Source organism: Piliocolobus tephrosceles, chromosome 19 (assembly GCF_002776525.5).
Source record: "Piliocolobus tephrosceles isolate RC106 chromosome 19, ASM277652v3, whole genome shotgun sequence".
In the NCBI taxonomy this organism is placed as follows: domain Eukaryota; kingdom Metazoa; phylum Chordata; class Mammalia; order Primates; family Cercopithecidae; genus Piliocolobus; species Piliocolobus tephrosceles.
In genome coordinates this window covers 1,865,485-1,879,948 of record NC_045452.1, presented here as the reverse complement: position 1 = coordinate 1,879,948, position 14,464 = coordinate 1,865,485, and the positions used below count along the sequence as shown (strand labels likewise).

Below are 14,464 nucleotides of genomic sequence, written 5' to 3'. Positions count from 1 at the left end.
ATTCTTTTGTGGGCAGCACAGACTCAAATATCCTAAGCCTCATGAGCACCTCCTTTCAGCAGCTCAGAGATGAACCTGGCTTCGATCAGCGCTTGAATCTGTTCAGCCAGCGGAGGATCCAGAGTTGGCAAGTGTTAATATTGGAACTCCAAGTATTTTATCACTTTTTAAAAATCAAGATAACTCACCAGTTTTCTCTGCTTTTCACCTATGCAAACACAAATAATAGCAATTAGAGTACAGAATAATCCAATGCAACTATCAGAGCCCATGAAGAAAAAAATTGTTGCCTCGCTAATCCCATTCCCTCACTCACCTCTAATTACTTAATCCAAGTACACAAAACCCTTAAAACATCACTCCCTCAGTGGGACACTAAAACACGCTACACGAGAAAGCTGGAAAGACACACAAACGTACTCCCAGACCTGGTTTTGACCAATTTTTAAACAGTATTGCTTTAGGTAGATTTTATTTGAAAACATAAATTTCAAAAAGAAAGCACATTTAAAACATCAGGTTTTGTGATCAGGGTAGGTAAAGTATTTTTATTATAAATTTCAGGATCTAAAAAATAATTTATTACATTTACTAAGATAAATCTAAGATGACCTTTTTAAACCAAGCCACATGTGCCCTGCATAGTGACGTCGTGACCCTCGGGCATGGAAAGATGCAGGTCTACTCTTCCTTTAGGGCTGGGATCAGCCAGAGGAAAGAAAATTATGCCAATGCTCAACTAGCATATACTGATTAGGACTATTTTGGTTTATTACCCTGGCACTGAAGAATTCAGGTGAAGATGCTGCCATTCTCGAACTCTGAAAGCCAAACTAGAATCCGCAGAGCAGCCTCAGTCTTAAAATTCAAGCTTCTTTTTCCTACTTTTTATTTCAGTGATATTTAGGACACTCTATATTTCATGAGTTATGATCTAACTGGCTCTAAAAGCCCAAGAATAAAAATCCTTACCACCTAGCAAGAGACCCATAGAACTGGTCAGTAGTAAGACTGAGGTCACATATTAGAAAAAACATACTAGCCCAGGATTAAAGACAGTGACCATCCAGCAACAGAGATGTTGCTGGCAACTAACCATAGTTGTGGGTGACCACTGATGGAAAGTGCTGAAGAGACCTCAGAGGGTCATCCGGGTTATCCTCCTGCCTTGACACAAGACAAATGTGTCTCTCTAGCCAGACTTACTGACAATTGCACTCACAAGTGGGGACCCCAGGTCTCTTTCATGTTATTTTCTCTGTATACATATTTCAAAGATTCCTAAAGGTAGCATTTTTACAAGGTGGAGCTGCAGGAAGCTTCGGGGACGTGGACAGGTCCGAGCAGAAGTCCAGAGCAACCCCCCTCCCACGGGACCGTAGCAGGAACCCGGGGGTGAAGAGGAACAGCGCAGTCCCTGAGAGGCAGCTGAGAGTACGGGCGAGCACCCTCACACTCCAGGATGAGGGGCGGGGGGGGCAAAAAAAAGAGTAGGTGCAGAGCCCAGCCTGCTCATCAGGAAAGATGAAATTCTAAGGGGATTAAGAGCTAACGAGTCAGTAGCTGAGGAGCCCACAGCTAAGCTCTCTCAGCTGGGAATTTCTATCCCAATTCTTCCTAAGTAAACCCTCCTCCACTAAAGCAGTGGATCTCCACAGGGGATGTTCACAGGGGACACGTGGCAATGTCTAGAGACATTTTCGGTTGTCATCTCTGGGAGGGGTGCCACTGGCATCTAGTGGGTGGAGGCCAGGGATGCTGCTGAACATCCCACCACAGAAAAAGATCAGAGTATCGCTAGTGCCAAGGCTGGGAAACCCTGTCCTGGAGGGGGGCTTTACCCCTAAGGTTCTCAATTTAGCATGAGCCGAGGCCCTTGGGATTTACAGTCAGACGAACGTGAATGCCCCACCTCAAGCCCTAACGTGCCTAACATGACACTGCCACGTTGAGCAGAAGTCCCCAGTTACCCCAGAGTGTTCCACAAATGTCCAGACAGCTGCTGGAGGTTCAAATTCCAGCCAGTACACTCCAACCTTACATCCTTCTGTCTCTCTCTCCTGAAAAGCCTTCTATTTCTTTCTCAGAGCCAGGGCTACCCCGATGGCCACTGCCAGGATGGCAACAGCAGCAGCGCCTCCAAACAGCAGTATAGACTTGCCCTCAGACGGCGGCAGGGGCTTCATCTCGCCGGCGGGGGACAGTCTAGACTTGCCCTCAGACGGCGGCAGGGGCTTCATCTCGCCGGGAGGGGACAGCTCTTCCCCAAGGCTCTCTTCCCTTGCATTTGTCTCCTTCTCACTCAGCAGCGTTTCTGTGGGTTCCGGTGCGGGGACCACCTCCTCCACTTCAGTGAGTTCAACTGTTGCTGCTTTCACCTCTTCTTCATCAAGTTCTACAAACAGAGATGTAGCAGGGCTGGACTTCTCCACTGTGATCACTTCTGTGTCAGGTTCCCTTGTCCCCAGCAAGGAGGTGGCAGTGATATGTGGAAGCAAGGGGGCTGGGGCTTCAGGGAGGGCCTCTGGCAGCTCCCCCGCTGGCAAGACCACAGAAGCCAGAGCAGCCTCTTCCATGCCCTCGGGCACTTCTTCTTTCTCCACGTGCACGATGTCAGAATTAGAGGAGTTGTTCTCACTCTTCTCTCCAGCTCCGTTGCTGTCTAAGCTTTTTACTTCTTCAGGATCCATTGCGATCTGCTGCCAGGACTCAGGGCCTAGAGAGACCGGCAGGCTTTCTGTGTGCCAGCTCTGGCTAGCTGACAGCGAGACAGGTAAGCTCTCGGACTGCCAGGAAGTGGTCACGGTTGGAGACTCTGGGGGACTGACCTGTCCAGAGTTGTCGCTGGGCAGGATATAAATGTCATTGCTATCTTCTGCAGTGATTCCAGGGTATTCCTCCTCCTCTGACTCAAGACTAAACACAGTGCCCTAGAAACGAAGGACAAGTGTCAATACTAAAAATCTATTTAAAACATAAACATCAATCTGTAAAGCAAATTCCTTCCTAAACTGAAGTTCTAGGAATGAAACACTGTTTAAATCTACATAGTTTCTGAATGGAATGCATTTATTTGTAGGCCAATACAGAGAAACAATTTTTGACAGGCTTCTGAGCAGTTTCCTTGAAACTAAAAAATCATGAGTTAATTTACATTCAGTATAATTCACATACAGGCTGAGTGCATCCTAATCTGAAAACCTGAAATCCGAAATGCTCCAAAATCTGAGATTTTTTTTTTTTTTTTTAGATGGAGTCTTGCTCTGTCTCCCAGGCTACAGTGCAGTGGCATGATCTCGGCTCACTGCAACCTCTGCCTCCCAGGTTCAAGTGATTCTCCTGCTTCAGCCTTCCCAGTAGCTGAGATTATAGGCACCCGCCACCACGCACGGCTAACTTTTTTAGTAGAAATGGGGTTTCACCAGGCTGGTCTGGAACTCCAGACCTTCAGTGATCCACCCGTCTTGGCTACCCAAAGTACTGGGATTACAGGAGTGAGCTCCTGCACCCAGCCCAAAATTCAAAACTTTTTGAGCGCTGAAATGACATCACAAGTAGAAAATTCCACACTTGACCTCATGTGATGGGTTGTAGGCAAAACAGTCAAAAATCTGCTTCGTGCACACAAAATATTATATATATGTTTATATTATAAATATTGTATATTTATATTATATATTAATGTTAATATTATATAAAATTACCTTCACTCTATATGTATAAGGTACATACAAAAAGAAGTAAATTTCATGTTTGGACTTTCCCATCCCCAAGGCATCTCATCACATACATACAAACATTCCAAAAAAAAAAAAATTAAAATCCAAAACACTTCTGATCCCAAGCACTTTGGATGAGGGATACTCACCCTGTATGTTCAATGCAGTAATTAATGCAAAACAGCAGAGAAAACAAAGGCAAGACCTTGTGCTCAAGGAATGTATGACTTAGTAGGGTATAAAAATAATGCTATGTCATAGTGAAAGTGCTATTAAGAGTTCATATGGCAGTGCTGCTTTCCTTAGAAGAAGAAAAGTTCAGATGGGAAAAAGACCTCTTTGGGTAGAGGTCAGAGAAAGCAGGGAGATCACAGAAAGCTTCACGGAGGGACTAGCATTTATATCAGGCATCTGAAGAACGGGTAAGATTTTGGCAGGCGAAGGGTACAGAGAAGACACAATGCAGGCAAAAGCACAGAGACAGAAAAAAAGAGAGTAAGGACAGAGCCCTGTTTAATTAATGCAGAGTGCACATGAAGAATAGGTCAGTGAGGACAGGACCATGGAGAAACCTGAATGACAGAGAGCTAAGAAATACGGACTTTATCCAACAGGTGATGGTTTATCACTGACATCTCTGAGGTACAAAATTACAATCAGAGCTTTGCTTTAAAATTCCTCTGATAGCAAAGCCAGAATGGAGAGATGCTGCAGACACAGAGACTCTTGCTTCTTCCTTCAGGAAGTCTGAGTGAAAGCAGTAAAGCCCTACAGTGCAGGCCGTGTGTCTACGTCTATTAGTAACAGGCCACCGCATGCCTACTGCTTATCACAGCTGTGTCAGGCACAAGGGCTATGAGGAAGAATGGGTCTATTCTTACAGAATTTACTAGGCAGCTGTGAAGACTGACATACGAATAACTTCAATACGATACAGAAAGCTTTATGACAGGTGCATGCACAAGGGGCTAGGCCAACCCAGAGGGTAAGGCACAATCAAAGGACAGAAAGAGAACCAGTGGAATGGAATGTCACCGAGATGTACAGAAATTGTCATCCAAAGTCTAGACAACACTTATAAAAGCTACAGGGAATCTGAATAGAATATGTAAAGCAATTAATTTCTACTTCATTTTACGATTATGGTTGCTATTCGTCTGAAGTAGAATAATTTCATTCTTCAACCAAGACCAAAAACTTTCTATATATATCAAGGATCTAATATAAATTAGAAGTCTATCCGCCCCATAAAAAAGGAAAAAATACAAATAAATCACACGATCATGATGTCGGCATCATACTGCACCACATTCTACTGCAACCCTTGCTCCAACCACTTCAGAGGCCATGGTAAGCATCAAGCATATTCTATGAGTATGGAATAAGCAGGGGGGTAAAATAATACGGCCTGACCACAAAATTCACAATCAAAAACAACTGGCTTGTATCCAGCTCCAACTGTGCCCCAGCTGTGCGAATGTGGATACCTTGCTTGGACTTTTAGATTTCAATTTCTTCACAAATAAAAGGGGAACGACTGACTAGGTAGGATTGTTTTTGTTTTGTTTATTTTTAGAGTTGGGGTCTGCTCTATCACACAGGCTGAAGTGCAGTGGCAGGATCATAGCTCACTGTGGCCTCAACCTTCTGGCCCCAGGGGATCCTCTCGCCTCAGCCTCCTGAGTAGCTGGGAATAACAGCATGGGCCACTGCACTCGGCTAAGTTTTTTTCTTTTTTGTAGAGATGAGTCTCTCTATGTTGCCCAAGCTGGTCTCAAACTCCTGGCTTCAAGCAATTCTCCTATCTCGGTGTCCCAAAGTGCTGAGATTATAGATGTGAGCCACCACACCCGCACCTGAGTCTATTTTTAAAATGAGGTATAGTTTTTTCTTTTGGTTGTTTTTTTTTGTTTTTGTTTTTGTTTTTTTGAGACGGAGTCTTGCTTTGTCACCAGACTGGAGTGCAGTGGAGCGATCTCGGCTCAATGCAACCTCCGTCTCCCAGGTTCAAGTGATTCTCCTGCCTCAGCCTCCCAAGTAGCTGGGACTACAGGCGCCCGCCACCATGCTCAGCTAATATTTGTATTTTTAGTAGAGATGGGGTTTCACCATGTTGGCCTCAATCTCTTGACCTCGTGATCCGCCCTTGTTGGCCTCCCAAAGTGCTGGGATTACGGGCGTGAGCCACCGCGCCCGGCCCAAGGTACAGTATTTATAGGGCTTAGATTAGTACTTTGTACATAGGAAGTAATCAGTAAGTTCTGCTATTTCATAACTTGTTAATGTTTGTGTTGTCATTTTAATTGTTGTTTTTGGTGGTATGGTGGTAGGACAAAGAGCTATTTTAAAATACTAACTGGATGGGACAATAAGAAGGTGAAAACAATTGGAAACAATACCCTTCCTTGGCTAAAGAAGGTAATTTACAAACTTTTCCTTCCTCCTCCATCTCTTCTAAATAGAGATAATACAAAATTGGAAAGTAAAATATGTCTTTAAAAATTACAATACTGTAGTATACAATTAGGAAAATTGGAGGGCCCATTGGCTTGGAAGAGAGAAAGGGCTTCTAGGCCTCCAAGCTTTTGAGGATGACAGCTTGCCCCAGCCTCAGGGTAAGGACCACTGGAATGGTCCAGAAGAGGATGCATGCAGGAAAGGGAGAAAGGGAGAGGGAGAGAGACAAATAGAGAGAGACACAGGGAGGGTTTGGTTCAGCTAAGTAAGAAAAGACATGGAGATCCTAACCTGTATTTAACTACTATTAAAAAAGAAATAAGTACATTTTTAAGTCCAATGTGGAAGGAAGCCCATATTGTACAATACCCCTACATAAAAAACTACAAAGTAGGCCGGGCATGGTGGCTCACGCCTGTAATCCCAGCACTTTGGGAGGCTGAGGCGGGCGGATCACGAGGTCAGCAGATCAAGACCGTCCTAGCTAACGCAGTGAAATCCCGTCTCTACTAAAAATACAAAAAATTAGCCGGCCGTGGTGGCGGGTGCCTGTAGTCCCAGCTACTCAGGAGGCTGAGGCAGGAGAATGACGTGAACCTGGGAGGCGGTGCTTGCAGTGAGCTGAGATTGTGCCACTGCACTCCAGCCTGGGGGACAGATCGAGAGTCCATTTCAAAAACAAAAAAACAAAAAAAAAAAAACTACAAAGTATTACTGAGAGAAATTAAAGATATCCTAAATGGATATATATATCATGCTCACATATTGGAAAACTATTGTAAAGATGTCAACTATTCCCAAATTAACCCTTTGGTTCACTACAATCTCCAATATAAAATCCCACCAGGTTTTTTCTTATGGAAATTGACAACCAATTCTAAAAGCTATGTAGCAATTTAAAAAGGCTAAGGAAATTTAGCTGATCTTGAAAAATAAGCTGACACTCAACTCATTACAAAGGTACACTGATTAAGACTATATAAGTATGTAAGAGCTTAAAAATAGACCTGGCTGGGCACAGTGGTTCACACCTGTAATCCCAGCACTTTGGGAAGCTGAGGCAGGATCGCTTGAGGCCAGGAGTTCAAGACAAGCCTGAGCAACATAGTAAGACATTGTCTCCACACACACACATACATACACACACACACACAACTGGCCAGGTGTGATGGCGCCTGCAGTCCCATCTACTCAACTCAGGAGGCTGAAATGGGATGATCCCTTGAGCCCAGGAGTTTGCGTCTGCACTGAGCTATGATTGTGCCACTGTAGTCCAGCCTGGATGACAGAGCGAGACCTTGTCTCAATTCCCAAAAAAAAAAAAAAACAAAGAGGCAATTAGACCAATTAAATAAAATAGAATCCAGAACTAAATATACAAGGTCACATGATTTGTGGCAAAGATAACTCTGGAAAAATGGATCCTATTTACTAAGTGCACATATATATATATCCACTTATTTGCATACATTTATACATAATAAAATGTTTATATAAGCAAAACACATGTTTAGAAAAATGTACACCAAACCATTATGAGTTATTTCTAAGGGGCAAGGTAACAAGAAAAGTGTGCATCATAAAAATTTCTTGGCTGGGTGTGGTGGCTCACGCCTGTAATCCCAACACTTTGGGAGGCTGAGGTGGGCGGATCACCTGAGGTCAGGAGTTCAAGACCAGCCTGGTTAACATGGCGAAACTCCGTCTCTACTAAAAAATACAAAAATCAGCCAGGCGTGGTGGCACGTGCCTGTAATCCCAGCTACTCGGGAGGCTGAGGCAGGAGAATCGCTTGAACCCGGGGGGCGGAGGTTGCAGTGAGCCAAGATCACGCCATTGCACTCCAGCCTGGGCGGCATTAAGATTTCCATCTCAAAAAATCCATAGCCAGAAATTCGTAATAAAGGGAAAAGAATGAAAGAAAAAAAAAAAAAAAATATATATATATATATATATATATTTCCATTTATTTAAAAGAATGTATTTTTTTCACCACCCTGAAGCCCACTCCCAAGCCCTGCACCAAATGGAATAAAGCTTTCTGCAGCATAACAAAATTGTTTAAATTAAAAAATGACAAAAATTTAAAAACTAAAAGAATGTAAACATGAACAGGGCTCTGCTGCTTCCTGGGAACATGAGATTAGTAGATACTCAACAATCTCCACAGGAACTGTGGAACAATTTGAATCAGGTAAAGAGTCTCCTGAATGTCTGAATTTCGCACATCTCAAACACAGAGTAGGGCATGTGGAAATATTATTACCAATTTTTTTAAACTTTTTATTTTTTTTAGTATTGAGATTCACATTCATAAAATTCACGTAACATAAAATCCATAGCCAGGCACAGGGGCTCACACCTATAATCCCAACATTTTGGAAAGCAAAGTCGAGAGGATCACTTCAGCCCAGGAATTTGAGACCAACTAGGCAACACAGTGAGATCCCATGTCTAAAAAAAAAATTAAGGCTGGGCACGGTGGCTCACGCCTGTAATCCCAGCACTTTGGGAGGCTGAGGTGGGCAGATTGCCTGAGGTCAGGAGTTCGAGACCAGCCTGATCAACATGGAGAAACCCCATCTCTACTAAAAATACAAAAAAATTAGCCAGGCATGGTGGCGCATGCCTGTAATCCCAGCTACTCGGGAGGCTGAGGCAGGAGAATCACTTGAACCTGGGAGGTGGAGGCTGTGGTGAGCCGAAATTGCGCCACTGCACTCCAGCCTAGACAACAAGAGTGAAACTCCATCTCAGAAAAAGAAAAATTAAAAAATTTAAAAAATTAGCTGGGCGTGGTGATGTACACCTGTAGTTCCAGCTACTCAGGAGGCTGAGGTGGGAGAATCACTTGAGCCTGGGAGGTCAAGGCTACGGTGAGCCATGATCGTGCCACTGTACTGCAGCCTGAATGACAGAACAAGATCCTGTCTCGAAAGAGAGAGAGAGAGAGAGAAAGAGAGAAACAAACAAACAATTTCTAGGTGTACCATTCAGTGGTTTTTAGTATATTCACAGTGTTGTGTAACCACACCAGAATTACCAGAAAATTCCCATCATCCCAGAAAGACACCTTTTGGTAGTCACTCTCCATTCTCCCCTTTTTCATCACCGAGCAATCACTAATCTACATTCTACTTCTATGGATTGCCTATTCTGAGAAGTATAAATGGAGTCACACAATACAGCCTTTTGTGTCTGGCTGCTTCCACTTAGCATAATGTTTTCAAGGCCCACCCATGTTGTAGCATGTATCACTACTTCATTCTTTTTTTTTTTTTTTTTTTTTTTGAGATGGAGTCTCACTCTTTCACCAGGCTGGAGTGCAGTGGCATGATCTTGGCTCACTGCAACCTCCACCTCCCGGGTTCCAGCGAATATCCTGCCTCAGACTCCTGAGCAGCTGGGATTACAGGCGCCCACCACCATGCCTGGCTAATTTTTGTATTTTTAGTAGAGACGGGGTTTCACCAAGTTGGCCAGGATGGTCTTGATCTCTTTTTTTTTTTTTTTTTTTTTTTTTTGAGACGGAGTCTTGCTCTGTCGCCCGGGCTGGAGTGCTGTGGCCGAATCTCAGCTCACTGCAAGCTCCGCCTCCCGGGTTTACGCCATTCTCCTGCCTCAGCCTCCGGAGTAGCTGGGACTACAGGCGCCCGCCACCTCGCCCGGCTAGTTTTTTGTATTTTTAGTAGAGACGGGGTTTCACCGTGTTAGCCAGGATGGTCTTGATCTCCTGACCTCGTGATCCGCCCGTCTCGGCCTCCCAAAGTGCTGGGATTACAGGCTTGAGCCACTGCGCCCGGCCGGTCTTGATCTCTTGACCTCGTGATCCACCTGCCTCGGCCTCCCACAGGTGTGAGCCACCGCGCCCGGCAGTACTTCATTCTTCTTTATGGCTGAGAATAATATTTCATTGTATGTAGGCACCACATTTTACTTATTAATTAGCTGGTGAACATTTGGGTTGATTCTACGTTTTAGAATAGTGTTGTTATAAATGTCCACGTACTAGTTTTGTTTGAATGCTTTTGTTATTTTGAATACAGCAGGAGCAAAACTGCCAGATCATATGGTAATTTTATGTCAAATTATTTTCCAAAAAACTTAGAAAAATATTTCCAAATATTCTTGGAATTCTAAAACATTTCTGTAAATAATGATGTTGAACATTTTTTCATGTGCTAATTTGGCCATTTGTATATTTTCTTTAGGATGATGTCTAATTCAAATCTTTTGCCCATTTTTAAATTGAGTTGTGTTTTTATGTTGGATTGTGAGAATTTATTCTTTTTTTTTGAGACAGAGCCTTGCTCTGTCTCCCAGGCTGGAGTGTAGAGGTAAGGCACCTCACCTCACTGCAACCTTGGCCTCCTGAGTTCAGGCAACTCTTCTGCCTCAGCCTCCCAAGTAGCTGGGTAAATTACAGGCATGCACCACCACCGCATCTGGCTGTTTTATTTTTGTAGATACAGGGTTTCACCATGTTGCCCAGGCTGGTCTTGAACTCCTGATCTCAAGTGATCCTGCCACCTCAGCCTTCCAAAGTACTGGGATTACAGGCATGAGCCACCACGCCTGGCAGGGTTTTTAATTCTTAAATAAGAGTGCTACAAAATTAGATACTGATATAATTGTAAGGTGCTTGTAATTAGGTTGAGACTAAAGGAAACAGGGAGATAAACAAGGCGCCCTAAAAATTAGTTCTATGAGAGGAACTAGTAGTCTATGCTAATTAATAATTTTTAAAAATCTTTTTAAAAGATCTCTGCCATCAGTGCCATTCCTCATATGGATTCCTTTCCCAGACTTCAAACCCCGCATGACTAAAACAGACTGTCACTGCTATGATCTTACGGGATTTCATCTCTTTCAAACTCTCATTACATTTGCATTAGTAGAGGCGTAATGTAAAACCATTACACATTTCTGGGACCATCATCAATAATGAATGCTAACAAAGAGTACTTCACAAGCAAATGCAGTACATGAAGTCTATACACCCATCAACTGCAGAGCTCACGCGATACAGCCAGCCAGAAGAATGCTTGTCATACGGAAGACTAGAAACTACAAGTACTAACTCCACATCATTTCTGTCTTACCCCACACCTAATATTTTAGCGAGCATCTATCTCATCATCTTCCCCTCTTTTAATCATTAAGTACTAAATATATCTCAATATATTTATTCCTAAATATATCTTCTAACATCTAAATCTATCTCTTCCCTTCCATCAACATTTTCTGGTATTACTCTAATATAAGCCATCTTCTTTTCCCTTCCTCCCTCCCTGTATTACTCTAATAGAAGCAATCCTCCCCCCGCCCTCCCGTTCTTTTCTTTTCTCTTCTTTTTGAGACAGAGTCTTTCTTTGTTGCCGAGGCTAGAGTGCAGTGGCGAGAACACAGCTCACTGCAACCTCTGCCCCCAGGGCTCAAGCAACTCTGCCTCAGCCTTCAGAGTAGCCAGGACCACAGGCATGCACCATCACGACTGGCTAATTTTTACATGTTTTGAAGAGACGGGGTTTTGCCATGTTGCCCAGGCTGCTCTCAAATTCCTGATCTTAAGCAATCTGCTTGCTTCAGCCTCCCAAAGTGTTAGGATTACAGGCTTGAGCCACCATGCCAATCATTATCTTTCATCAGAAGCAATGCAAAGACTTCGAAAGGCCTGCAATCCAACTTGGATGATGTAAAAAAAAAAAAACAAAAAACAGTAAGTTAAGCCAAAAATCTGGAAATCATATTGGATTTCTCCAATTCCTGACTTCTTATTATCAGGAACTCTGCTCTTTAGGTGCTGGTAATAAAACAATCTCTACCTTCAAAGAGTTTAAAATACAGTAACAGAGGCCAGGCATTGTTGTCTCATGCCTGAAATCCCAGCACTTTTGGAGGCCCAGGCAGGAGGATAAGCTTGAGCCCAGGAATTAGAGACCACCTGGGTAAGATGGTAAGACCCCATCTCTGTAAAATAAATAAATAAATAAAAATAGCAATGGAGACAAACAGGGTACTCTGGGAACAAGAGAGATTCATGGAAGAGGGAACAACAACGTTGGAATTTTTTTTTTTTTTTTTTTTTTTGAGACGGAGTCTCACTCTGTTGCCCAGGCTGCCTGCCACCACACCTGGCTAACTTTTCTAATTTTTGTATTTTTACTAAAGATGGGTTTTCACCATGTTGGCCAGGCTGGTTTTGAACTCCTGACCTCAAGAGATCCACCCATCTCGGCCTCCCAAAGAGCTGGGATTACAGGTGTGAGCCACTGTGCCCGGCCAAAGTTGGATCTTAAAGAATGAAAGAGAAAACCAGCAGATCAAAGATGAGCAAGATATTCCAGGCAGAAGGAAAAGCATAAACAAAAACATGGTGCTGAAAAATATCATCGTATATGCAGACTACTGGCTCTTCAGCATGCCAAAGCATAGGACAGGGAGTGAAGAAAGGCAAAGCTGGAGCTGGAAAAGGAGGAAAGATTAGGCCAATGAACGAGAAGTAAAATATCAGTGCCTGTCTTAATATAAAACATTGCCTTTATCTCATAAAAGGTCCATGTTTCCCCCTCGGTCTTGCTGAGACATGAATTCAAGACCCTGTCCCACAACATGGCGCCTCATACACACCACCAATTCCTTAGAGGAGAAAAGGTGAATCTAAGGTACCATCCGGCCATTACATAAAGGCTTAGTTTGAATGTTACGAAATAAAGTAGTTCTACATTTGAAGTCTATTTATAATTTTGACTCTTTCAGTTAAAAAGCAAGCGGGCAAATTCATACAATATTTAGAATGATACATTATCCCTTCTTGAGCACATTAATGTTTTCCTAGGAAACCCAACATAAATTTTTGAAAGGCTACAGCACCGTGAAGGGCATTAGAGGAGGCAAAGTCAATCTTCTCTATCACTAAGGCCATCATTTCACCCACATCTCTCTGTAATTGTGTACTAGGTGCTCCCTCTGGGAGGAGAGGCTTATCTTGGCAATGTTACTCATTGTGCCCTACAAATGTCATACTAAATTCCCAAGCGCTGTCTCCTTATTCATATAGATACTGGTATTAAAATGGGGAGCAGAAAAGGTTTTGCAAATATGACAAAAGGTATTAAGACCTCTCTCCCTTAAAACTGTGCTTTCATACAAAGCAGCATACCATTTTAGGGGAAATTTTACACTCCCTGAAGCACATCTATGGACTCCAATTTAAGACCCCTTATCTGGCTCCATCAGGGTCTGGCTTAAATTCCACTGTATTCAATCTTCCTCTCTTATTTCTCCTGAACTCCTAGACAGCACTGAGTCTGGGCCACACAAAGTATCACAATATCTATTTTGTACCATACTTCTAATTTTTTCACATGTATTAGTCATCTTCTCAACGACACCATAAATACTTCAAGGGAGAAAACATGCCTTCAACTTCTTTGTTATCCCTCAGGTAATGCCTAACATAGGCTGAGCAAAGAGTAATGCTCAATAAATGCTTGGATGATAGGAAAGTTGGTCCCATCTTTGATATAAAAGCTCTAAACATCAAGTACTGCTAGGTAGCACTCTTCATTCATCTCTATATTTCCATACCTCCGAGCTGCACCTGTGTCTTCACTGTTCAAGGTCACACAGCACTGGTGCTAAAGACAGTTCCAAACCCCAAACAGAATGACTGAAGTCAAACTGTCCCATCAATCCAGAAAATCCAGAATGCTCTCCCAATTCTGCCCATCTGAATTCTTCTTGTTACTTCTAAACTCATAGGATTTATCTGTTACTCCTTGCTATAAAACATACAGGAAATAGTGTGGATCTGCCTTATATCCCTAACTATAAGCTCCTGGAGACTAAGGATATATTTTTATAATATTTTTGTTGCACTGGTTTCTTTCTCAGCCACACTCTTCCCATGTGCCTCATAGGATTCAATACATATTATATTAATATAATGAAATGTTATGTATAGTTATATTAATATAGGTTGGGTGCAGTGGCTGAGGCCTATAATCCCAGCACTTTGGGAGACCGAGGTGGGTGGACTGTTTGAGCCCAAGAGTTCAAGACTAGCCTGGGCGACATAGTGAGATTCTATCTCTACAAAAAAATACAAAAATTGGCCAGGAGTGGTTGCGCATGCCTGTAGTCCCACCTACTCAGGAGGCTGAGGTAGGAGGATCCCTAGAGCCTGGGAGGTGGAGGTTGTAGTGAGCCAAGTTTGCACCACTGTCCTCCAGCCTGGGTGACTGAGACCCTATCTCAAGAAACTCACTATGTCGAAAGACAACAAA

At 43.1% G+C, this 14,464-nt stretch overlaps 2 protein-coding genes across 14 annotated transcripts in view; one reads left to right on the top strand and one right to left on the bottom strand.

Annotated features, from left to right (window-relative positions):
- Nucleotides 1-14,464, top strand: part of MICAL3 (microtubule associated monooxygenase, calponin and LIM domain containing 3) — a 1,031,057-nt gene that overhangs the window by 187,503 nt on the left and 829,090 nt on the right. The window lies entirely within an intron of this gene.
- Nucleotides 433-14,464, bottom strand: part of BCL2L13 (BCL2 like 13) — a 101,284-nt gene continuing 87,252 nt past the window's right edge. For 10 of the 13 annotated variants that reach the window (XM_026447120.2, XM_026447124.2, XM_026447128.2 and 7 more), the window contains one exon: nt 433-2,930. In XM_026447120.2, coding sequence (XP_026302905.1) covers nt 2,073-2,930 — 858 coding nt within the window. In that variant the 3' untranslated portion in view covers nt 433-2,072. Of the gene's footprint in view, nt 2,931-7,372; nt 7,395-14,464 lie in introns of those variants that run through there. The other 3 variants (XM_023193957.3, XM_026447129.2, XR_003306713.2) reach the window with 3 other exon arrangements.